We start from the raw sequence: 25,942 nt of genomic DNA, 5'->3' as shown, positions 1-25,942 counted from the left end.
AATTTTCAGTTAGCCTTTCAGAAACCTATGATTATATGGACTCTCAATTTGTTCTGTGCTCGGTATACCATCGGCTCTCATTATTTTATTCCAAGATTTCTTTACCCTTTCTTTTTGTCTTTTCTTTTGGAGCCAGGTTCTTGTTGCGCAGCCTAGGCTGTTTGGAACGTCTCAATCCCCTGCCTCGGTAATCCTAAGCCTTATCACCATGCCCAGTCTGAAACCAATTTTGTGCTGGGAAGATTTAAATGGCAAAAGGACTCAGCTCTGACAGGATCTTGACAACCCACCTGTGCCACATTTGAAGGAGAAACAATATTTACAAGAGCACTCTACGCTTCTACGTCTACCTTTCTGCCTCAACTGCTATTGTCTGGCCATCCCCTCTCCCTCTTTTTCTACAGGTAGTGGCTCAACATGATTCTGTCTTGGGATTTTCCTTTGTTTCCTTTTTGTAAGAACACAACTTTTACAAAATCAACTCCCCGTTTCTATCTCACTTAGGGAAGTCTTATGAAAACTCCCCAGACCCCGTCGCTGGCATAATCACATGCTATCCTACTACACGTATTACTTCACGTCTATAATGCAGTCTTACCCCTGTCTTCTTTGGTGGAGTGTTAACTGGGAATGCAGTGGCTATTTTTCCTAATTCAGTTATATCCTTTTAAAAACGGCACGTTTTCAATCAGCATTTCTTATAGAATAATGAGATCAGCTTGGAATTTCAGTCAAAAGTGCTATCTAGACCAGTGTTTCTCAACTTGTGGGTTGCAACCCTTAAGAGGTCAAATCACGGGTTGAATAAGATCTTGGGAAAACATTTGCATTCCGATTCATGACAATAGCAAAATTACAGCCATGAAGTAACAACAAAGATAATTTTATGGTTGGTGGGGTCATCATACATGAGGAACTCTATTAAAGCGTTGCAGCATCAATAAGATTAAGAACTATCCAGATTCTAGATGGAGCCCACAGTCGTGTGTGAAAACCCATTAGAAAGACTCGAGTTTTAAGCGTACAGGATCACTGCCCACATCGCAAGGAAGGGAAGGGTTAAGAGTCTCCTTCATAGGTCCAAGGACAACAGGGGCTCCCGCTAGCAAAGTGAGCTAGGAAGAGAACCTCGGGGGCACTCCGCGAAGCTCGGAAAGCACCGGGACCAGGCTGGGTCTGGCCATCAGGAGCGCAAGGGACTGGCTCCCGCTCCAGCGCGCCAAGCCGTTAGCACCGCCCCTTCCCGCCGGCTCCACCCACCGCCGCCTAGTCGCTAACCCTGGCCGCCGGGTGCGCGGCGCGTTCTTAAACCCCGCCTCCCAGGCCAGGGCGCGCTCTCCTTGTCGCCCGGCCCTAGGCGGTTCCGTTAGCGGCGGGAGGGAAAACCGCCCCCGGCGTCTCCGCCTTCGCTGCTAACGCTTTCCTCCCTACTCCCCCTGCGACCACCCTGCAGCCCGCTACGGAGGCCCCCGAAGTACAAACGTCCCCCACGCTCCGAGCCCCCTCGGAGGCTGAGTCCAGTCTAACTCCTCCGGCCCTAAGCTCATTTCTTTTTCATTGTTTTTTTTTTGTTGTTGTTGTTTCTTGTTTTTTCTTTTGGTCAGGAATTCGCTCTGGTGAGTTCCCTAAGGCGGCAGAAACTTCAGCCTCTTCACGGAAGTAAAAGTTGGTTCCCCCTCCCCCGCTGCCGCCCAGGCCTCCTGCATTCCTTCTCTCCCGCCTCTCCGGATCGGGGCGGGCGGGGGAGGAGGGAGCCAGAGCGCCTGCGCAGGGAGGCCGCTTTCCATCCGGGTCCCTGTCCGTGCGGTGCAGCAGGTCGGTAGGCGGGAAATGGCGACTGGCTGAAGGAGCTGGTTCTGTTGCTGCTGAGGGATAAGCGGGAAAGACACCACCTATTGCTCAGTCGGGACCATCGCCGGAGCCCGAGGACACTTTTCTGTCGTCACAGTGAAGGTAATTCCCTTGGTCCAGACGCTGCCGTTGCTCTGAAGCTCAGTCCTCTCTCAGGGCCGTCTGCCGGGATCTCCTCCCCTTCTCTAGCCGAGCCTTCAGCGGTTCCAGCAACGTCCGTAGGCATGCACTGTTGGCGCCTTGTACGTCCACTGTTGTGGAAGCTGCTCTGGCTTGGACTTTCCCCAGGGAACGGCCAGGCAGCTCACTTCCCGCCAGCTTCAGCTCTTAGGCTGCGGCCTGTGTTGTGATTTCTGGGGTTAGATTTCACTTTGCTACCCACCCCCAACCCCATCTCACGTTCCCAGTCTCTGACCCCGTGGACCCGATAGCTAATTAAGTTAGATTGCCTTTTCGAACCTTCTTGTGGGCCCACGTAATGTTTTTGGTATTTCATTCTTGTAGGGTGCATTAGGGGGGCGTTGCTCTCTCTACTTGAGCTCTTACAAACATCCTTTGAGAATCTGGAAAGAGGTTCTTGGAGCTTCTGTCGTCTTCTGTACTGCTAAAATGTTGAGTTGACATTACTACTTTTAAAAGTCAAGTGTGGTAGTAAAAACCAGCGTGTATAGGAGGCCTCTGATTTCCGTAGTGGTTAGTAAGGGTGAATCCTAATTCTGTTTAGCATGTTGTTTACGTTGGGTAAGTCCGTTTGAGTTTACCTTTGCGTTCTTGACCAGGATTCTGTGATAAATAATTGCATAAATAAATGGTGTTTATTTACTTTTCGCCCTAGTGGTAGCTGGATGTGTGAATGACGTTAGGCTCTTTCAGAGTACCTCGGAGATACTGCCAGGAAACTACCCTAAGCTCCTGACATGAGTATTCTTAGATGTTACTCCAAGGCAGGGAATGTTATCTTTCTCATGCTACTAAGACAATACCAAGATTACGGTTACATCTATATACAAATTAGTGCCGTGAAATGATAGGCTTATCTACATGTTTTAGATTGTAGATTGCCTGTTACTTTGATTCATGAAATGCCAAGCTACACATTTGTGTTTGTGGTCCAGCAATTATCTCTATAAAAGCAGTGACATGGCATGTGGAAGCTAGTTTTTACTGGTTTTTGTTTTTTGTTTTTTGTTTTTTTTTGTTTTGTTTTGTTTTGTTTTTAATAGAGTTCCTCAATTTTTTTTTTTTTTCAATGGTTTGGTCATGTCGAGTTTGGGGCATTATAGGTGTTTCCCCCTCTGGAATAAAATTGAAGATTAAAACATGGCTTATATTACATATTAATGTTTCTCACTCAGTAGCCTTCTGTTTCATAGGTGCAGCCTAGAGTACTTCACTTGCTGTTCACATGTTAGGATTAAATTTCAGTAATAAGCAGGCACATGCAAACATCATTATAGTTTTTATTTGAAAGACTTAGCCCAAGGTCATAAAGAAAGTCAAGGTAAAACATGGCTCTTATATGAAGTAGATTTAGGAGTGACCTGGGTCTCACTGCTTTTCCAGGGCTGCTTGATTTCGGGGTTTGGGGAGTGAAAGTTTAGACAGACTGAGTCCTTGTTGAGTCATTTTAAAATGGGACCAATTATGTTACTCAGAAGAATTGGGATAAATTATGTCTGGTGCAGGCTTTCTCTGTGTTTTAACGATGTTTTGGGGGTAGGTTTTTTGATAGAATTTAGTTTATAGTTTATAGGTAGCAGAATCAGTATTGTACTACATTCTTTTTTTTTAAATTTTTAATATTTTTTATTACATATTTTCCTCAATGACATTTCCAATGCAATCCCACAAGTCCCCCATACCCCCCCCCCCTTCCCTACTCACCCATTCCCATTCTTTTGGCCCTGGCATTCCCCTATATTGGGGCATATAAAGTTTGCAAGTCCAATGGGCCTCTCTTTCCAGTGATGGCTGACTAGGCCATCTTTCGATACATATGCAGCTAGAGACAAGAGCTCCGGGGTACTGGTTAGTTCATCATGTTGTTCCAACTATAGGGTTGCAGATCCCTTTAGCTCCTTGGGTACTTTCTCTAGCTTCTGAGCAATAGCTGACTGTGAGCATCCACTTCTGTGTTTGCTAGGCCCCGGCATAGTCTCACTGTACTACATTCAATTAGACCCTATATTCTTTTTTTGTTTAGTTTATTTTTGTTTTTTGAGACATGATTTTGTGTGTGTGTGTGTGTGTGTGTGTGTCACAGCTCTGTACTGGAACTCACTTTGTAGATCAAGGTGGCATTGAACTCGCAGAAATCCAACCTGCCTCTATCTCCAGAGGGCTGGGATTAAAGGCAAGCACCACCACAGCCAGGCCAGTCCCTATATTATTAATACTCTCCTATGCCTGATTTGAAAGGATGTGAAAACTGCCAAGTGCTATCTAGTCTTTTTCTCATGTGTGCTATAGTTGTATTGCAATAATAGGATTCTGTAGGAATACTAAATAGGATAGGTATATTTTAGAACATTCTGTTGTGCATAGTGCTGGTGCCTTACAGACATTTCATTTGAACTAGTGGTGCTACTTTTTTCCCCACTGTTAGAAAATTGATGATTGATAAAGCTTTGTCTTTTCCAGATTAATCTAGCCTTTTCCAAGGTTGTATTTGATCAGATGGTTTCTTTGTAGGATGATTTGAGCAAAATCTGTCTGGATATGTAGTGCAGTGGTAAAGTGCTTGCCTGGCATTCAGGAAACCCTGGGTTGCTAAATCCCCATCGCCAGATGAGCTGGTTCTGGTGGTTCCTGCTGTAACCTCAGGGAGGTGGAAGCAGAGAATCCGAAGTTCATCCGCATCCCAGCTATGGTACACATTGGAGGCCAGCTTGGGCTACATGAGGCCCTGCCTCTACAAGAAACTTGAACTTGCTCAGAAAGAATATACTGACAGGCTTGTAACTAACTGCAGAATCAATTGCTGATTGGTAAAGTAGTAGTATGTTATCTTAATACACTATGCTTTTGATTGATAAATCAAAAATATATAAAGAATATAGTGGTTTGCCAGAATTTGAAAAGGGGCAGCATCTCATTTTTTTGTATTTGTAATTTATCAAGTTTTTATGAAAATATAAGGGAAGAAGAAAGGTACTTTAAGTCATGTATCAAGTGTGTGAAGAGGACCTCATACATGGTGCGCTCTTAAGTTGTTTTTACTAGTTAGATTAAAGTTGCCAAACAATTTTACACTGGACTGGCTACAGGAAGTCATTTGTGCTACATTGAGAATGAAGTTGTTTATTTATATACTTGTTTGTTTTTTAGTGAGACAGGGTCTGGCTATATAGCCCAAGCTTACTCAAACTCCAGATCCTTCTGCCTCAGCCAGGAGTGCTGGGATAAAAGGTGAGTGCCACCACATCCCAGAATTAGGCTATTTAACAGGCATGGAACTTGCTAGAAGGAGCAATTTTGACTTCAGTTCTTGTTCACTTTTCTGACATCTTTATGCCCTATGCCAGATGTATTCACTAATGTTTGTATGAGTATATATGCTTTTTCTTCCTTAAGAAAAAGTGCTGCTAGCCGGGCGTGGTGGCGCACGCCTTTAATCCCAGCACTGGGGAGGCAGAGGCAGGTGGATTTCTGAGTTCGAGGCCAGCCTGGTCTACAAAGTGAGTGCCAGGACAGCCAGGGCTACACAGAGAAACCCTGTCTCGAAAAACCAAAAAAGAAAAGAAAAGAAAAGAAAAAGTGCTGCTATATAGCCCTTGCCACCCTGAAACTTGCTGTGTACACTAAGCTGGTCTTGAACTCACAGAGATCCTCTTGTCTCTGCCTTCTAAGTCCTGGGATTAAAGGAGTACATCACCACAGCTATTCAGTACATGCATTTTAAATTTAAACTGTATTAAATTATTATTGAACCTACCTATAGGTAGACCTAGGTGGTTGGGATTTTCTTGAGAAATGCCGTGTTCGACTTCATTTATATATACCAAGTCTTGTGGAATTCTTTCTGAAATGCAGTGCTTAAAATTATAAATTCAGCTGGGCAGTGGTGGCACTCGGAGGCAGAGGCAGGTGGATTTCTGAGTTCAAGGCCAGCCTGGTCTACAGAGTGAGTTCCAGGACAGCCAGGGCTACACAGAGAAACCCTATCTCAAAAACAATAGCAAAAACAAGAAAGAAAGAAAAGAAAAATTTCAAATTCAGCTGGGTGTGGTGACAAGCATCTTCAGTTGCAATTCTTGGGAGGAAGAGGCAGGTGGATTTATGTGAGTTTAAGGCCAGCCTAGACTATATAGCAGGTTCTGGGACAGCCAGGGATATATAAAGAGACCCTATGTAAAAACAAATTACAAATTTTTTTTTTTTTTTTGGTTTTTCGAGACAGGGTTTCTCTGTATAGCTCTGGCTGTCCTGGAACTCACTTTGTAGACCAGGCTGGCCTCGAACTCAGAAATCCGCCTGCCTCTGCCTCCCCAGTGCTGGGATTAAAGGCGTGCGCCACCACGCCCGGCCAAATTACAAATTCTTAGATAAAACATCATTGTATTTTATTCATAAGTGTAGATTAGCTTGTTAAACTACACGTAAGTGAGGGCGAGAGTTCAGAAACAGTGGAATTGAGGAAACGTAAATTTTCTTCTGTTTTTTGTTTGTTTTGTTTTGTTTTTTTGTTTTTGTTTTTGCTTTTGTTTTTTTTTTTTTTGAGACAGGGTTTCTATGGCTGTTCTGGAACTCGCTCTGTAGACCAGGCTGGCCTCAAACTCAGCGATCCATCTGTTTCTGCTCCCCAAGTGCTGAGATTAAAGGTGTGTACTACTGCATGTTAAGGAAAGGTAAATTTTTATATGTTGGTTGTGACCAGGAGATATATGGGATATAGGAGTGTTGGCTAGGTAAGACAAACATGATGAAAGTAAAATTTATATAGTGAGAATCTTAGGCTTCCAGGGGCCCTTTGATAAGGAATGGTGAGATTTAAGGGTGGCTTCCGAGGTAAGACTTTATTGACAAATACTTTTTTTTATTTTGTTTAGTGATAGGGCAGGCAGGCTTTGAATCTTCCATGTAGCAGGGGCTGACCTTGAACCCCTCTCTCTCTCTCTCTCTCTCTCTCTCTCTCTCTCTCTCGCTCTCTCTCTCTCTCTCATCCTCCTGCCTCCACCTCAAAAGTGCTTGGATCACAGGCATAAGTCACCATGTCCATCAACAAAATTTTGACATAAAAGCATAGTAGAATAGTAGTCTATATTAGGATCCCATATTTCATGATATGCATACTTTTTCTATAATAGATTGAAAAAGAGAGATTGAATATTACTAACATGAGTAATAGTGCTTTGAGCTGGAGTTCCAACAGTTGGGCTTTCATAATGGCTGCAATAATTGTAGGACAAGCACTTTTTAAAAAAACAAACAAACAAACAAACATGAAACAGTATAGTAGAAAGTGGCACTTGAATACTTTAAAAATAATTAGGGTTGCCGGGCGTGGTGGCGCACGCCTTTAATCCCAGCACTGGGGAGGCAGAGGCAGGCGGATTTCTGAGTTCGAGGCCAGCCTGGTCTACAGAGTAAGTTCCGGGACAGCAAGGGCTATACAGAGAAACCCTGTCTCGAAAAACCTAAAAAAAAAAAAAAAAAAAAATTAGGGTTAAACTTTAATAATAGCCATTTCTGTAGGATCTCACTGTATCTGAGGCTGGCTTCAAACTATATAGATGTGCCCATTTTTTTTTTTTTTTTTTTTTATTATTAGGTAGTAGAGAAGCCTTTTTGTTTGAATTTCTTTAGTGACTTGGATAAGTAGGGAAGAGAAAATGGGCAAACTCAACAGTAGAACATACGTTTCAGTTTAGATGTACTAGAATGTAGATTACTTTTAGCTTTTTCTTTCATGGTTGTATTAAAGATTTTTAAGATAAGGTATGAGTTAGTTAATCATAGAATTTAGACTTAGTGGATAACAATTTTTTATTTTTTCCAAAATTAAGTTCATTGTTTTAAAACTGAGATTTTTTTTAATTAAAAAAGTTTTACATTCATTTACTGTGTGTGTTGTATGAAGACCAAAGCTATAATTATTTTAAATTCTCTGTGTGACTGAGTGTATGTATGAGTGCTACATGCCACTGTGTACCTGTGGGGATTAGAAGACAACTTTCAGGAGCGCATTCTCCTTTCACCATGTTGGTTCACAGGCTCAAACTCAGGTGGTAAGCACACACCCTTACTCTCACCGACCCAAACAATTTTTGAGGCAGACAGTTGCAATTGTAAATTGTCTTTGATTACCAGATTAATAGTCCAAGTATAGGACTGGCTTTATCTAGGGAGTTCCTTACAATACAGCAATTCACAATAATGGTACAAATATAAACTTAGTTGGAAATTTGTCACAGAGGTCTTCAGTGCACTAATTTCTACCAAACACAAGAAAGAAATGATGCCGGGAGTGGTGGCGCACACCTTTACTCCCAGCGCTTGGGAGGCAGAGGCAGGCAGATTTCTGAGTTCGAGGTCAGCCTGGTCTGCAAAGTGAGTTCCAGAACAGCCAGGGCTATACAGAGAAACCTTGTCTCGAAAAACCAAAAGAAAAAGAAAGAGAAAGAAGAAAGAAATGATAAACTGCACATGAAGGGTTCTCAGAAAATTATCAAGACTATATAATGTTTCCTCTTTCAAACAAATATGTTTGCTGAAAAAAATCAGCGTTACAGCCGGGCGTGGTGGAGCATGTCTTTAATCCCAGCACTCCGGAGGCAGAGGCAGGCGAATTTCTGAGTTCAAGGCCAGCCTGGTCTACAAAGTGAGTTCCAGGACAGCCAGGGCTATACAGAGAAACCCTGTCTTCCGAAAAACAAAAACAAAACAAAAAACAAACAAACAAAAAAATCAGCGTTACAGTGACAAATTATACATTGAAGAAAATAAGGGCAGCCAATAAAGCTGTAAAAAGATTTCAAATCAAGCTTTAAAGGCCAAAAAAGTCAAAGGCAGCCCAGATTGTCTATTATAAAGAATATTTGGGGAAATAAAAGGGCTAGAGGTATAGATTCATGGCAAAGTAGTTGCCTTAGTGTTGCCTTAGTGTTAGGTCCTGTCTAGCGAGCATCCTGGAGAAAATGCTGTGCCAGTAAGATGGCTCAAACAGGTAGACCTGACAACCTCAGTGCAGTCCCCAAGTCCATATGGCACAGCATTATTGCATTTTACTACACATAAATTTTACCTTTTGGTAAAGTGCTGAGCCAGGCAAGAAGATCAGCACTGAAAGGGAGATCCAGCCAAGTTTGAGATCAGCTTGGGCTACGCAGAGTGAGATCTTGTCTCAAAATATACATATACATATACATATACATATACATATACTTACTAAATTATTGGGAATTGCTGCATTGTAAGGAACCCCCTAGATAAAGTCAGTCCTATATTTGGATCCTTATTGTAATCTGGTAATCCAAGATGATTTACAATTTATAATTGTCTGCCTCAAAAATTGCTTGGGTCAGTGAGAGGGTGTGTGCTCTCCACCTGAGTTTGAGCCTAGGAACCCACATGGTGGAGGGAGAGAAGGCACTCCTGATTATTGTTTGCAGTGGCTGGAAGTCACTCATACGCACACTCAGTTACACACAAAATGATAAAATATTAAAATATAGCTTTGGTAGAAATTGGAAATAACTGTGATAAAGAAAGGAAAGGAACTTTTTTTTTGCCCGTTTTGTAAGCAAACATTCTTACTGTACTGATGATTGTTCAGAGAGAGAATTTTCTCTTATCTGATCTGTTTGAAATAAATGAAAAACAAATTGGTTAAGTTCATCAAAGAGCAAAGACTGAGTTGTAGAGTGTCAGGTTGTTAAAGTGATGGATTAGATCACTGCCTTCAAGCGTTTTTAGTTCTTTGCAGTGCTTCTGCATGCTTAGCAAGGGCTCAACTTCTGAGCTGCATCTCCCGGTCCTTGCCATGAGGACTTACTCTTGTCAAGTGTGATTGAATCAATTGAAGCAGATTATTTTAGTGTTAATTTGGTAAGAGCTAAGTGAGAGATGACCTCAGGGTTTACAGAAGTTTATGGGTGTGGAGGTGGTTTTTATTGGTTATATGATACTTGGGCTGAGTTTTAAACAGCGAAGATAACTAGGTAATTAGTTGAAATAATAGTTGTGGTAAAACCGGGGGTGGTGGTGGTGGCACACGCCTTTAATCCCAGCACTTGGGAAGCAGAGGCAGGCAGATTTCTGAGTTCGAGGACAGTCTGGTCTACAAAGTGAGTTCCAGGACAGCCAGGGCTATACAGAGAAACCCTGTCTCAAAAAAACCAAAACTTAAAAAAAAAAAAGTTGTGGTAAAGAGGACAGAAACATAGGTAGAGAGCACAGTGTGTCAGAGCTATGATTACTGCAGTACGGAGGATGGCAGCAAATAACAGTGAAGAAAGACTGCACCTGGAAACCCTCTCTGGGGAATTAATACAGGTGGATTGCTGGTGCTGACTGTGAGCTCAAGGTTCTGTAAGACCCAAGTCTCAACCAGGCGGAGAAAGACTGAGGAGCATAACTGGTGTCCACCTCTGTCCTCCTCACAAGCTCATCAGCATACATGAACACCTACCTCCACGTATTTGCAACACACACACTCTCCTTCTCTCTCCATATTATAGGGTGATGTATTTGCCAGTGACTTTAGAGTTTAGTTTTTATTGGAAAGAAGTTGATAAGAAACCTGGTAAGAGGAGTAGACAAGTGTGCAGTTCAGAAGATTGATTTAAAAGGAAAGACTGAAAAATTAATACTAGAGGTTAAAAACCAGAATTTCATAGTTGATTATAGGGGGATAAGGCCAGTGTCACAACTAGGTGGTCGATGGAGTTTAGGGTTTTTTGGTTAGTTGATTACGTGGATGAATATATGAGAAACAATAAAACAGGAAGAAGATATTTTGGGATGGAGTGAGAAAAATTAATTCAGTATTGGATAAGTTGAGATTGAGGTGGTGAGATATAAGTCTGAAATTTTAAATAGTAGTTTAGAAAATCGAGCATTATTAATGTTGCAGTTTATGGTCAACCTTTGACTTCCTGCAGCAACAACACCCTTGCCCTGTAACCTACTTACCTGGGCAGCAGGTAACTACAAAACACATTTATGTTGAAAAAAATAAATAAATGTTTTATGCTGTCTTTATGTCTCAAGTTCTTGGACTTAAAAGTACTATTTTCGTATTTTATCATTTTTGTTAGCTGGTACAAGACTTATTTTACTAAGCATGATCATTTCCCACTCTTCTGTTAAGGTGTGTGTGTGTGTGTGTGTGTGTGTGTGTGTATGTGTGTGTGTATGTATGTGTGTGTGTGTTTTAAGTGTTATATGGCGGGCTGTAGAGATGGTTCAGGGTTTAGGTTGTTACTGCTCTTCTAGAATACCTCTCTTCCGTTCCCAGCACCCTCATTAGGCAGCTCACAAGGTGCCTGTAACTCTAGCCCCAGAGGCTCTGACATCATCGTTTCATACACATGAAGGCAGGCAAAACATACACACATTTAATAAAAAGATCTTAAAAATATCTTGTGTTGATTGGTTTTTGTAGTGAAGTGAACTGGGCCTTGTATTTTACATATGGTTTTAACATACATACTCAATTTTAAGTATGAGGTTAATCAGCCTATTTATCATTGTAAGGTTTGGTAATTTTTTTCTTTTGAGACAAATTTTGCTATGTCTCAGACTGGCCCGGAAGTTCTAATCTTCCTACCTTGACCTTCTGAGTGCTGAGATTACAGGTATTTGTACACTATCCCTTGGTTGTGACTAATCTTTTGAGGAATTTGGCCATGTTTGAAATTCTTCATAATTCTTTCTAAGTCTACACAGACTCTGTTGTAATTTTTTCAAGTTTTTATTCCCAATATTGGTATTGTACCCCTCCCCTTATTATTGCAGTAGCTTGTCAATTTACTGAGCTTTTCTTAAAAAAATAAATTGCTTGCATTTGCTGGTGGTGGTGGTGGTGGGTACACCTCTATATTGGGGGAGCATGACACTGTATGTGGAGGCCAGAGGACAACTTTATGGAGTCGTTTCTTTCCTCCTTCTTATGTGTGGGCTCGGGCTTGAACTTAGGTTGCCAGGCTTGTGTGGAAAGTGCTTTTACCCACAGTTAGTTTTGCTAACTCTTGGAGTATTTTACTGAATGCTGAATATTATGAACAGAAAGTAAACCTTGGTAGAATCCACGCCCGGCCCTTTTCTCATGTTTTTATGGCATAATTATTTCTTCATTTGTTCTATAGAAGAACCCTTACTTGTTATTTCCTGTCTCTCCTAAGAAGGGCTTATCTTTTCTTGGATTTGGTTGATTAGGTACTTCAGGTTCTTAGTGTTCTGTTGTTTTCAAGAAAGTCTTAATTCTTTGGTGATTCACCCAAGTTTTTTTTTTATTGTTGTTAGTTTTGGGCTAGAGCAGTTTAATTATTATCAGCTTTCTGTAAGTGAGACAGAACTCAGTAATAGCAGAATTGGCCATTTCCCTTTCTGGAACTACACCTTTAAGTCTGACTTTTTTCCCCTTGCTTTCAAGTTGTCTTCTGATTTAGATCAAGGAAAGGGTTCAGGTTGGCCAGGTTGATAGTAAAGAAAGAAAACAAGGCCTCTTTTGGCCTTGCATGCATTTTCCTCTTAAGGAGGAACAGAGAACAGTCAGGCCTCAGAGCTGCCTCTGTCTCCAGAATGTTGGGGTTAAGAGATTGGCCACTTTGTCTGCTGCTGACATTTCTTTTTGAATTCAGTCAATTGTTGATCTCGGATGAGGGCCATTCTATATTCTGGATATCGTTTGCTTTAGATGAATAATTTGTACACATTTTCTTCATACGTGTGTATGACATGATATGCATATGGAGCTTAGAGGACAATTTAGGAGACTCATCTCCCACCATGTGGGTCCTGAAGATTGAACACAGACTGTGTTTTTACTAATTGGTGCACCTTACTGGCCCTTGGGTTGCTTTTTGAATTTGTACATAGGGTTCTTGGTATACAAATACTTTTAATTTTGATGTCTGATTTATTCTCTTTTGAGACAAGCTTTCATGTTTCCCAGGCTGGCCTTCTGCTCACAGAGCTGTCTTCCTCTGCCTCCTGAGTAAGGAGATTAAAGGTGTTAGAGTACAGTTCGGTCATTAAGCTTTGGAGGGTGGGGTGGGGGCAAGGGTTTGTTTGTTTTTGTTTTTACCCCCGGGGGCCATCTTTCAAGTCTCCCTGTCCCCAGATTTTGGACTTTTCTGTGTAGTTATTTTATGGGTTAACTTGTCTCATAAGTGTGTTAATTTACAATGCTGTTTTCTTTTTTCTTCCTAAAAAATTTTTTTTTGAATGTATGTTTTGTTTATATGTGTCTTAGCACCATGTTTGTGCTAATACTTAGGCCTGAAGAGGCTGTCACATCCCTTGGATGGAGTTACAGATGGTTGTGAGCCTCCATGTGAGTGATGGGAATTAAAACTGGGTTCTCTGGAAGAGCAATAAGTGCTTTTAACTCTGAGTCAGCTCTCTAGCCATCCTTATAATTTCTTTTTAAATATTTGTATTTGTGTATGTGTTACTGGAAGAAAGTGGGGCCTCTCATATGACCTAGCAGAGATCCACATCTCAGCCCATAAATCCAGTTTTATTATGTGTGGTAAGACTGAACTCTTATCAAGGTGATCAACCTTCTCTTGTTACTCTCTCGTGGTTATTGGTTTTTAGAATTATGTTTGTGAAGTTCATTCATCAAGTGATGGGTTTTCCTCTTAAGGTCAAAAGGACAAAACCCTTACCCCAGGGCTTAACTAGCTTGTGGTCTCAGATGTGATTAACTGCTCAATAAATATTTGTACAGTAAATGAATGACTAAGTGTGATTTTGACATAGGTAGAGGTAACAACAGTTTTAGAAAGATCATGCACTGTATTTGGCATTACTCAATTTTCTTTTCTAGGAGGCAATATCTCACATGTTGTTGAAGTTATTTAGTATATAACATATATAAAATAGAATGCCTTTCACTTACAAATATTAGTTTTTTATTTTAGTTCTCTTAGAGATCTGGGCTCTTTTAAAGGAATAGATTAATAACTTGTGTTCTTTTCTCCTGCAGGTTTACATGTGGCACCTGTAAAAGATGAAGCTGAGAACACGGAAGGCTTCTCAGCAGTCCAGTCCAATCCAGACACAGCGCACTGCCAGAGCAAAGAGGAAATACTCGGAGGTTGATGATAGCTTGCCTTCAGGAGGAGAAAAACCATCAAAGAATGAAACTGGCTTATTGTCTTCAATTAAAAAGTTCATTAAAGGAAGCACACCCAAGGTGATACTTTAACCTCACACCTATGTAAAACACATCATGCTTAGGTTGTTATATTAATAGAGCCCATTTTAAAGGATAATACATGTTTTGGTTTTATTTTCAGGGATATTACATGTGAGGTATTTAATGAAAGTCCAAAACAAACATAACATTGAACTAAAATCATTTAGCTTTCTGCCGTGGTTGTTGTTTTGATTTTGTTTTTTGAGATAGGATCTTTCTGTGTGTTGTCTTGGCTGTCCTGGAACTAGCTCTGTAGACCAGCTGGCATTGAACCCTCAGAGATCCACCTGCCTCTGCTGCTAAGTGCATTAGGATTAAAGGTGTATGCCTCCACCTCCTGGTAGTCGTTTTGTGTTTTTGAGACAGGTTCTTGCTATATAGCCCAGTCTGGTCAAGTATTTGCTAACAAGTTAGCACAGGCTAACTTCCAGTTTTCCTGCTTAACTTCTTGACAATGGGGTTACAGGTGCATGCCATTGTACCAGTAGTCTTCTCTGGTTTTCAGCATGGTGTTATGGAAATCAGAAGAGGATTTTTCCATTGTTATTTTTTTCATTGAGTTATTGAAGAAAGCATTTATTTAGTAGTGTAGTGCAGTGAGCAGTGGGTATAGTATAGCAACAATAGAATAACTACATGCAGCTGAAACAACATTAAAAGAAGGAATGTTTACATTGGTGTTATGGATTGTCATAAGTGATTTAGGAAGTCAGTTATTCTTCTAACCTTCAGGGAAATTGGAATTGGTGCCAAGTGCTTGGTCTCAAGACTTTTTTCAGACTACCACAAAGTAGAAAAGTAGTTTTAGAAATTTCCATGGGCTGGTGAGATGGCTCAGTGGGTAAGAGCACCTGACTGCTATCCCGAAGGTCTGGAGTTCAAATCCCAGCAACCACATGGTGGCTCACAACCATCCGTAACGAGATCTGGCGCCCTCTTCTGGAGTGTCTGAAGACAGCTAAAGTGTACTTACATATAATAAATAAATAAGAATAAAGCAGTTAAAAAAAAATAAAGCAGTAATGGAAATGCCAAAATGGAACCTGTTATTTAAAAAAAAAAAAAAAAAGAAAAGAAATTTTCATGTATTCTGTAAATGTGCATTGTTATTTCTGATGTTGATTTTTTTTTGGTTTTTCGAGACAGGGTTTCTCTGTGTAGCCCTGGCTGTCCTGGAACTCACTCTGTAGATCAGGCTGGCCTTGAACTCAGAAAACAGCCTGCCTCTGCCTCCCAAGTGCTGGGATTAAAGGCATGTGCCACCACTGCCAGGCAACAAATATTTTTTAATTTGTTTTGAGATTCTTATTTTGTGTGTATGGGTGCTTTGCCTCTGTGTGTGTGTGTGTGTGTGTGTGTGTGTGTGTGTATATATACACACACACACACACACACACACACACACACATATATACACACACACACACACACACACACACACACACATATATATATATATATACACACCACAGTGTACCTGTGGAGGTCAGAAGAGGCATTGGATGCCCTGGAACTGGAGTTATAGTTTTCAGCTACTATGTGGGTGCTGAAAATTGACCCAGCTCTTCTTTGGAAGAGCATTCACTGTTCTTAAACACAGCCATGTCTTTGAAAGCCCCTCTCTTCAGTTATGATCTTATTTTAGAATAAAGCTGCAGCATATGAGTACTAGCTCTCTCCCTCATTTTTGTTTTTAGAGGTTTTTTTGAGTTACAGTCTCAGTATGTAGCTCTGACTGCCTGGAGCTCAGCTGTAGTGTAAGCTGCACTCTACAGAGACCCACCTGCCTCTACATCCTGAGCTCTGGGTCTCACTGTATAACCATGGCTGGCATTCACAAAACATCTTCCTAGTCATACCTCCTGGGTGCTGGGACTAAAGGTTTATGCTGCCACTCTGGGCTCTCCTCCTCCATTGTTTACCTGTAACAAAGTACATGAAATTCTCAGTCTGTTTCAAATCCATATTTTGGTCCAAAGATTCAATACTTCTCTGATTTCAGAATTTTAAAATTTAGCAAGAACACTCAGAAATTATTTTCATATAGCCTTTCTGCTTTTAGTTCAAAGAGATTTCTAATATTATATTAGAAGTAAAAGCTTCAGTTTTGAAATGAAATGTTGAAATATTTATATCACATTAAAAGCATATTTGTCAATCTCCTAATTATGATCTATAGAAAGAAAATTTTTTATATTATATATGCAAAATAAACCCGACTATAGATAAGACACACCTTACTGAAGATTGAGCCCAGGGCATCATGCAGTCTAGGTAAGCACTTTAACACTGAGTTATTCCCTCAGCCCCCATTTCTCATGTCATAGCCCAAGCTCATCTGATACTCAAAGCAATCCTCCTGCCTCAACCTCCAGACTGCTGTGATTGTAAAGAACTACCATACCCAATTTTTAACTCTGAATATTGTAATGGACTCTGATTCTTTTCTTTTGTGTGTGTGTAATTTTTAAAAGATGATCATAAAACTTTAAATTGATTTTATGATGGATTTATGTCTCCTAATCTAAAAAAGCATTATTAGATCAATCTTGTTTGTTTTGCTTTGAAACAATCTCCAAAAGTTCTACTTGGACTGGAACTCTATAAACCAGGCTGACCTTAAACTCAGAGAGATCCACCTGTTTCTACCTCCCAAGTGTTGAAATTCAAGGCATGCACTACCATGCCTGGCATTAGATAGTAATACTGTAATCCTTAGAATGAAATAACCCATGATACCATAATAAATATTTTATTACATTTTATTTGTTTATTAATTGTATGCATATGTACATGTGTGGATGTATATGTGCTATAATACATGTGTGAAAGTCATAGGATAGCTGTGAGAGTCAGTTTCTATCATGAGTCCCAAGGAGCCAAGGCAGGTTGGCTGCAGGAACCTTTACCTGCTGAGGTATTTTACTGACCCAGGAATAATAAGCAGATAATCTTCTCTTTTTTCTTTCTGTAACAGAGTCTCAAGTAGCTTAGTTTCAACCCAGCCTCTGTGTATCAGAGGTTGACCATGAACTCCTGATTCTCCAGCCTCTACCTTCCAGCTGGGGGGATTATCACCTGCCTCATGGGACACTGGGGATCAATGGCAGATAAATACTGAGCCCCCAGTCCCTTGTTGGTTTTTTTGAGACCATGCTTTAGCTTGGCTGAATTAGACTATACTATGTAACGCAGGCTAGTCTTGAACTCATAAGCAGTCTTTTTGATTCAGTCTCCAGAAGTGTGGGATTACAGGTTAGCTCTCCTCGCCAAGCTGAGTCAACAAATTAAGTAGAGATGAAGAGTTCTCGCTCCTCATCTCCAACTACACATGGTTACTTCATATTACAGAGACACCTCCCTTTGCATCAGTTTTTGTTTTGATTATGCCCTAAGTTCAGATTCATTACAAAATATTATTTATCTTTATGCCTAAATTATGTTTTCTTTTATACTGTTCTTTTTTGTTTTTTTGAGACAGGGTTTCTCTGTATAGCCATGGCTGTCCTGGAACTCACTCTGTAGACCAGGCTGGCCTCGAACTCAGAAATCCGCCTGCCTCTGCCTCCCGAGTGCTGGGATTAAAGGTGTGCGCCACCACACTTGGCCTTTTTTGTTTTCTTAAATAGAGGTCTTAATATATATCAGGTTGACCTCAAACAGACAGTCTTCTGCTTTAGCCCCTCAAGTGCTGGTGTTTACAGGCCTGTCTACCAAGTCAGCCTTTCTGTTAACTGTGTTCTGTGAGGAATCTTGGGGGAAACAGAAGGACTGAACTTTGTTTTATTTCAAAACTTATTTTATGATTGTTTTTTTGTTTTTTGGTTTTTTTTTGTAATTCAGTATATATTTTAGAATTAGTTTAGATTATTAAAAAGCTGCCACTGCTATTTTAATAAATTTTGTACATCATTCACTTCATTGAATGTGTAGATCATTTACCAAGGATGGACATCTTAATCAATTCATAATGATGATAATTTGAGCCAGGCACAGTGGTGAGTACCTGTAGTCCCACTGCTTATAAGGCTGACGTAGGAGGATGGCCTGGGGAATATGGTGAGACTTGTGTGTTTTGAGGAAATAAAAAAAAATGAAGCATGGTGCTGCATTCTAATATTATCTAACCTGGCTACATAGCAAGGCCTTATCTTAATAAAGAACAACACAGAAAAGACTTGGGTGATGAAGTTAGCCTCAGATACATAGCAGGCCAGCTTGGGTACATGAGCCTGTTGTCTTCAGGAGGAAAAATAGAAGTATGTATAGTGGGTGATGTGTAAGTTTGTATAATACTTGATACAGGAGGATTGTCACGAGTTCTAGACCCATATTTGGCTACAAAGAAAGTACCACGCTAGGTAGAGTTCAGTGGGAAAACTCTTGTCTCAAAATTTTCAAAACTAACCAACTGCACAATTCTTAGCAGAATTAAAAATGCTCTGTTACTGAGTTACAGTCTAGCCCAGTGGAGTTAATCTTATTTTTTCTGAATAATAAGGAAATCTTGTTCTATTTCTACCAATTCTTTTACTAGGTATTTGATGTTTTATAATGCTTTTAACTTTATTTTTAGTATTAATTTTGAGATAGGGTCTCACTGTATAGCTCTGACTGGCCAGGGACTTGCCATATAGACTTGGGTGGTCTTGAACTCATAGAGATTCACCTGCTTCTGTTTTTTTGAGTAATGTGAGTAAAGATGTACATCATGCTGCCCAGCAAATTCTTTTTATGTTTTTAAGATAGTCATGTAGTTACAGAACTCAAAATGTAGTCAGGGATGACCTTAACTTCCTCTTGCCTCCCAACTCCCAAGTCTGAAATTACAGGTGTGTGTTAATACTATGTCCACACCCGGCTCCTTTTATTTTAAAACTTAAAATAGTTATAGTCAGCCTTTAGGAAATTCATAGTGGTATATATTGTATTATATTTTGTGTATGTATGCCTATGTGGTGAGTGAGTACCACCAACCTACTCCCATACCAGTGTTCAGTGGACAGTTAGTTTTCTCTTTCCATCATATGGACTGTGGGGTTGAACTCTAGAACATCAGGATTGGCTTGTTCCGACTTTACCCACCATGTCATCATAGTCATCATCATTACTGTTGTTTTATTTTGACTTTCTGTGTATGGGTACTTTGCCTGTGTGCCACTTGTGTACCTAGTGCCCATGCAGGCCAGAAGAGGGTCTCAGATCCTCTGGAACTGGAGTTGCAAATAGTTGTGAGCTGTCATGTGGGTGCCTGGTCCTCTTTAAAAGCAGCCAGTTCTCTTAACCAATAAGCCCCTAATTACTGTAGGTTTTTAAAGAGTTACTTGTATTAATTTCCTTTATGTATATGCGTGTGTGAGTGTGCATGTTTGTTATAGGTATGTGGCATGCCTCCAGAGGATAGAGGAGGTGTCAGATCTTTCTCGAGTTGGATTTTTCAAGTGGTCATGAGCTGTCTGATGTATGGGTGCTGGGAACCACAATTAGGTTCTTTGAAAGAGCAGCATATGCTCTTAACTGCTTAGTCATCTCTTCAGCCCCTTTGCTACTGTATTTTAAAAGTACCCCAAACGAGCTGATGAAATGGCTCACTGTGTATAGGTGCTTGCCACCAAGAGTCACTTCCAGTGCTGTCCTTTGACCTCCAACCATACACATACTACCTACATGCACACATACACAATCATAATTTTTTTTAAAGTACCCAAAAGAAGAAAAAAGTGAAGCAGTGAACCAAGGTAGATGAGAATATTGTGTATATAAATTAGGTATCACTTGTAATTTAAAAAATCTAATCTTTATCCAATGACTTTAGTTTGTCTTAACTATAAACTATAATGTAGAGCATTATATAGTATTGCAGGAAATGACTCATGCAGTAATGACCCTGGAAATTTACAGATGAGAAAAGTCAGAGTAATGCTTGGAAGTATCTTTTATTATGTATATGAGTGTTTTACCCACATATATGTATGTGTGTCTGGTTCCTATGAAGGTCAGAAGGTGTTGGATCCCCTGGAAATGGAGCTATATATTATATGGCTGTGAGCCAACATGTGGGTGCTGGGAATAGAAACTGGGTCCTCTCCAAGAGCAAAAACTGTTCCTCACTCCTGAGTCATTCATCTCTCCAGCTCTCTTGGCAGTATATTTTCATCAGTCATACTTAAGGAGTAGTATAAACAGGCCATGTGCCCATACCTCAAGTAATGCAATGAATAGAGTGCTAGGTATGGATTTGGGTGTTGCTGTTTTGGCGATCTGAATACCAGCAGATTCTGTGGGGCTTTCATTCTAGAGATCACAGAAAGGAGCTTTGTTGTTTAGAATAGTTTTTAAAATAAAGCGGGCTGAGCCGGTTGTGGTGCTGCACGCTTTTAATCCCGGCACTCGGGAGGCAGAGGCAGAGGCAGGAGGCAGAGGCAGGCGGATTTCTGAGTTCGAGGACAGCCTGGTCTACAAAGTGGGTTCCAGAACAGCCAGGGCAATACAGAGAAACCCTGTCTCGAAAAACCAACCAAATAAACAAACAAACAAATAAACAAATAAATAAAATAAAGTTGGCTGAAAAGTCAGAGCATATTGTAAATTTCAGCTATTTCAGGAGCATGGGAAATTTAGGAGCCTTGAGAAATCTTGGACTATCATTATAATCATGTAGAATAACTATATAAACACTTTAAACATTGTCAATCACTCTTCAATGTTAATTGCATTTTATTTCTTCAGTATATGAAAAACAGGAGAAAGTGTGTATTATTTCATTTAAAATGAGAAGCAGAACAATTATACTCAATGAATTTTTTTCCTATTATATCTTAAGGAAGAGAGAGAAAATCCTTCGAAGCGGAGTAGAATTGAACGTGATATAGATAATAATTTAATCACATCAACACCAAGAACTGGAGAAAAGCCTGACAAACAGTTGTCTCGAGTAAGACGGAAAAGTCCAGTCAATGGAGGTTTGTTTATGTTTTGATGCTATCTGTCCTTTGACTGCAAGCAGAAGGCCTCCTCACCTGCTGTGGCCTTTGGGGAATACTGAGGGGGGCCCCTACCACCTCAGAGGAGAAAAGGGGGGAGGATGGGGGATGGGGCAAGGATTGTGGGAAAGGGTGACCAGAATGTAAAATGAATAAGTAAAAAAGGTAAAAAAAATTTTTTTTTAAAAACCTGCTTTGAGGGCTGGTGAGATGGCTCAGTGGGTAAGAGCACCCGACTGCTCTTCCGAAGGTCAGGAGTTCGAATCCCAGCAACCACATGGTGGCTCACAACCATCCGTAACAAGATCTGACTCCCTCTTCTGGAGTGACTAAAGACAGCTACAGTGTACTTACATATAATAAATAAATAAATCTTTAAAAAAAAAAACAAAAAAACCTGCTTTGAGGTTGGTCATGGCAGGCCAGTGCCTGCATTCAAGAGGCAAAGGACAGAGAGTTCAAGGCCAGGCAACAAATCAAGATCCTATCTCAAAAAGCTACAACAAAACATTTGGAGCTATTTTTTTCTTGTTTTTATAATCTTTGATACTTTAAATTAATATTTTTTGTGCTAAATATTAATTTAAAGTATCAAGTAAAATTAAAAATTATCTTCCTAAAATTTTTTACTTTTATGAATTAAAATGAGTAAAGGCAGAATACTAGATATATATTATTTATCATCCAGTGTAAATGGGCTGGAGCTAGGACTATGCCTCAGTGGTAGTGTACCAGCATAGCCTGCTCAGTTTCCTACACCAAGAAAAGGGAAATGGATCAACATTATGACAATTTAGTTGAAATTATGTATACCACTTTGTGGGTCAGGTATATTCATTTACTTGACATTCATTAGAGATAGATATCAGGAAAAGTCTGAAATAGCCAATGTCCTAAAAATGTAAACAGCAGGAAGCTTGTACTTATGTATTGTAATTAGTAACTTGTTTGCTTACATGCATCTTCTTTTTTGGGGGGAAGGGGGTCCCAGACAGGTTTTACTGACTGTCTTGGAACTCACGCTGTACACCAACCAGGCTGGCCTCAAACTCAGAAATTCACCTCCCTTTTGCCTCCTAAACTCTGGGATTAAAGGTGTGTGCCACCACTGCCCAGCTGCATTTTCTTTATTTTCTGTTGTTCTGTGCTGATTTGAAACCTCTCCAGCTACTTAACTTTAGGTGTAAATCAATATTGAAAAAAACTCAGTGAATGTTAGCATTTATAAATGTTGTAAATACATTAAAATCATTTGATGTATAAGAAATTGGCCTCAGGCTGGGCATGGTGGTACACACCTTTAATCCCAGCGCTGGGGAGGTGGAGACAGGCGGATTTCTGAGTTCAAGGCCAGCCTGGTCTACAAAGTGAGTTCCAGGACAGCAAGGGATACACAGAGAAACCCTGTCTCGAAACTACCCCACCCCCACCCCCCACCCCCCCAAAAAAAAGAAATTGGCCTCGGGATTCCTTTGCTAAGCACTCATGAATATTAATTATTGTAAGTCTACATGAAATAGTTTGAGAAGAAAGAATTTTAAAACAGTTTATAGCACACACCTGAAATGCAGTGTTTTCTAGACATTACTTTTTTTTCCTCTTTCATTCTTAGAAGCTGGTAGTTATGAAATGACAAATCAACATATAAAACAAAATGGAAAATTAGAAGATAACCCTTGCTCTGGTAGTCCTCCGAGGACTACATTGTTGGGGACCATATTTTCGCCTGTGTTCAACTTTTTTTCACCAGCAAATAAAAATGGTAAGTAAAACCCATTTTTTAGACAGTCAAACATTAACTATAATTACAGTTTTCTAGTTTTTACAGATCTTTTTGAGCTGGGCATAGTGGCACATTTCTTGAGTTTGAAGCCAGCCTATCTTAAAAGTAACCCTATCTTAAAAAAAAAAAAAAGGAAAAAAAGACCTTTTGGTTTTACTGGCATATTTTGTCAGAGAGGAGACAGAGCCGAGCCTTAAAAAGACCTGACTGAGCATATAACTCTTGAATTTGGAAGCTCGATACCATTGAGTTAGAAGAATAAAATGTGTAGTTTGAAAGGTGACAACAAGTGTAGAGGTCTATGAAGATTTTAATGTGAAAGAAAAACCAAAGAAGTCACATAGCCTTGTATCTCTGAGACCAAGCATATTCTTATGTTTAAGAACAAGAAAGGTTCTCCGGGGCGTGGTGGCACACGCCTTTAATCCCAACACTCGGGAGGCAGAGGCAGGCGGATTTCTGAGTTCGAGGACAGCCAGGGCTACACAGAGAAACCCTGTCTAGAAAAACCAAAAAAAAAAAAAAAAAAAAAAGAACAAGAACAAGAAAGGTCTGGTAGTAAGAGATTGAAGAGAGGCATGAAAACTAAGGGAGGCTATTGACTGAGCTGGAGTCAGAAGAGCAGATGAGGTGGGGAACTCCCACAGAAGCACCATAGAGACATTTTTTACTGAGGCTGGAAGGAAGAAGCTCAAACGGAGAGTGAGTACAGATGTTGGCAAAGCATTGCATTCCACTGCATGGCAAACTAAGAGCTGTGTGACTTATGTAATTAAGAGGATGTTGGCAATAGTATATGTTAGATGGATGCAAAGAACTACATAGTCAAAAAACATTAAGCTCAAAAGAAGTAGTGTTTTTGCCTTTATTCTTTGTTTTGTGTATTAGTGAAAAATCAGCTAATTGGTGGCAGTGAATTTTAGATTGTGTATTAGAGTTGGGAGAATAAAAATGTTGGGGTTGAGTTTCAGGTTAAGACATACTCTTTTAGGGGAGGGGTTAATATTAAAGCACCAGGGCAGAGGAGTGTTGTATAAGGAAATTGAGATGCTGGAAGTTGATTTTGTTATTTTTGTTTAAAATTATACTTGAAGGAAGAAAGCAATAGCATTTCATAGTATGAGAAGAATTGGGTAATTCTTTATTCTCTGTTACTTAAAAGGAATCTCATTGAGAAATTAATCATGTCTTTAAAATTAATATTATGTCTTTTAAAAATGATTTAGTAAAAGGATTCTGATGGTTAGTAAACCATTTAACCTGTTCTTGGACAACATTTCTCTGGTTGAAAATTGTGGTTGCCCTTATGGCTAGAAGGCTTAGTGTATTTAAACTGGAAGATGGAGAGCTAATGTTTATCAAATGACTCATACATAGTACTTTAATGGAAAGTTCTGAATTGTAGTTCTAAAACTTTGTTCATAAATATTATGTAGCTAGGCCTGGTGACACAGACCTGTCGTCTGTAATCCCAAGCTACTGGGGAGGCTTAGGCAGGAGGATTGAATGAATTTTCAAGCCTTGACTGAACTACTTAATGAAAACCTTGCTTTAAAAATTGAGTTGGAGGGACTGGAGAGATGGCTAGCAGTTAAGAGCACTGACTGCTCTTCCAGAGGTCCTGAGTTCAATTGCCAACAACCACATGGTGGCTTACAACCATCCGTAACAAGATCTGACGCCCTCTTCTGGTGTGTCTGAAGACAGCTACAGTGTACTTTCATATAATAATAAATAAATCTTTTAAAAAAAAATTGAGTTGAGACTGAGGGTACAGCTCAGTGGCAGTGGGCTTGCCTGGTATATGTGAGTCTTTTAAGTTCAATGCCTACTACTGAAAGACAAAATTCTTATTCCCCATTGATTACTGAGGTTTTTTTATTGATAATTTCAAACAGTGGTATCCTCAGTTTAACCTTTGTATGAGTAATCTAAAAAATAAATAAATCATAGTGGTGTTTGTGTTTAGCTTTTTTTAATATTTGTGCTTTGAAGTGATTCATGGTTTGTTGATAAACAATTCCAGGAACGTCAGGCTCAGATTCCCCAGGACAGGCTGTGGAAGCTGAGGAGATAGTGAAACAACTTGACATGGAACAGGTGGATGAAATTACTACCAGCACTACGTCTGCTAATGGAGCGGTTTACTCAAATCAAGCAGTTCAAGTGAGGCCGTCACTAAATAATGGTTTAGAAGAAGCTGAAGAAACAGTTACCCGGGATATCCCACCCCTTACAGGTGAAGAAAATACTACCATAACACATCCTATGAATGGTTATAAAAACACAATATTAAATATTTTTTAAATGGCTAGATTGATAGTTTTTCATACTTGAAGTTAAAAAGAAGACTGAATAAGATTTGTCCCTGAATCCTGTCATCATATGCAATAGCTTAGACCTTTAAGACTAAAGTGGCAGAGGCAGGTGGATTTCTGAGTTCGAGGCCAGCCTGGTCTACAAAGTGAGTTCCAGGACAGCCAGGGCTATACAGAGAAACCCTGTCTTGAAACAAACAAACAAACAAACAAACACCAGGAAAAGAAAAAAGAAAAGAAGACTAAAGTGGCTGTAAAGAGAGGTAGTCTCATACCTTTAGAATAAATAGTTTGATTCTTAAGTGGAGAGCCCCTTGTCCAGAAGAGATTCTTCCACTATCCCAAGCTTTGCAGTTTGCTTTTTTTGTTTTGTTTTGTTTTTTGTTTTTTGAGACAGGGTTTCTCTGTATAGCTTTGGCTGTCCTGGAACTCACTTTGTAGACCAGGCTGGACTTGAGTACACAGAAATCCGCCTGCTTCTGCCTCCTAAGTGCTGAGATTAAAGGCGTGCACCACCACCATGCCCACCTGCAGCTTACTCTTAGGTCTTTATGAAGTTCTAACTTAACTGTTACATTCCTGCAGTAGTTGACATTGAAATGTGGGTGCAAGATCTGAATTTATTACTTCTAATTACTGT

At 40.0% G+C, this 25,942-nt stretch overlaps 1 protein-coding gene across 1 annotated transcript in view; it reads left to right on the top strand.

Moving 5' to 3' along the window:
• Positions 1-1,569: 1,569 nt before the first annotated feature.
• Positions 1,570-25,942, top strand: part of Ctdspl2 (CTD small phosphatase like 2) — a 54,259-nt gene continuing 29,886 nt past the window's right edge. The window contains exons 1-5 of the mRNA XM_021155484.2: positions 1,570-1,953; positions 14,006-14,215; positions 21,042-21,180; positions 22,814-22,963; positions 25,011-25,223. Of these exons, the coding sequence (XP_021011143.1) occupies positions 14,030-14,215; positions 21,042-21,180; positions 22,814-22,963; positions 25,011-25,223 (688 nt within the window). The 5' untranslated portion in view covers positions 1,570-1,953; positions 14,006-14,029. The remainder of the gene's footprint in view (positions 1,954-14,005; positions 14,216-21,041; positions 21,181-22,813; positions 22,964-25,010; positions 25,224-25,942) is intronic.

The sequence above is a fragment of the Mus caroli genome, unplaced genomic scaffold (genome assembly GCF_978045245.1).
Source record: "Mus caroli unplaced genomic scaffold, Mus_caroli_1 scaffold_2, whole genome shotgun sequence".
Classification (NCBI taxonomy): Eukaryota; Metazoa; Chordata; class Mammalia; order Rodentia; family Muridae; genus Mus; species Mus caroli.
This window is presented reverse-complemented; position numbering and strand designations above follow the sequence as displayed.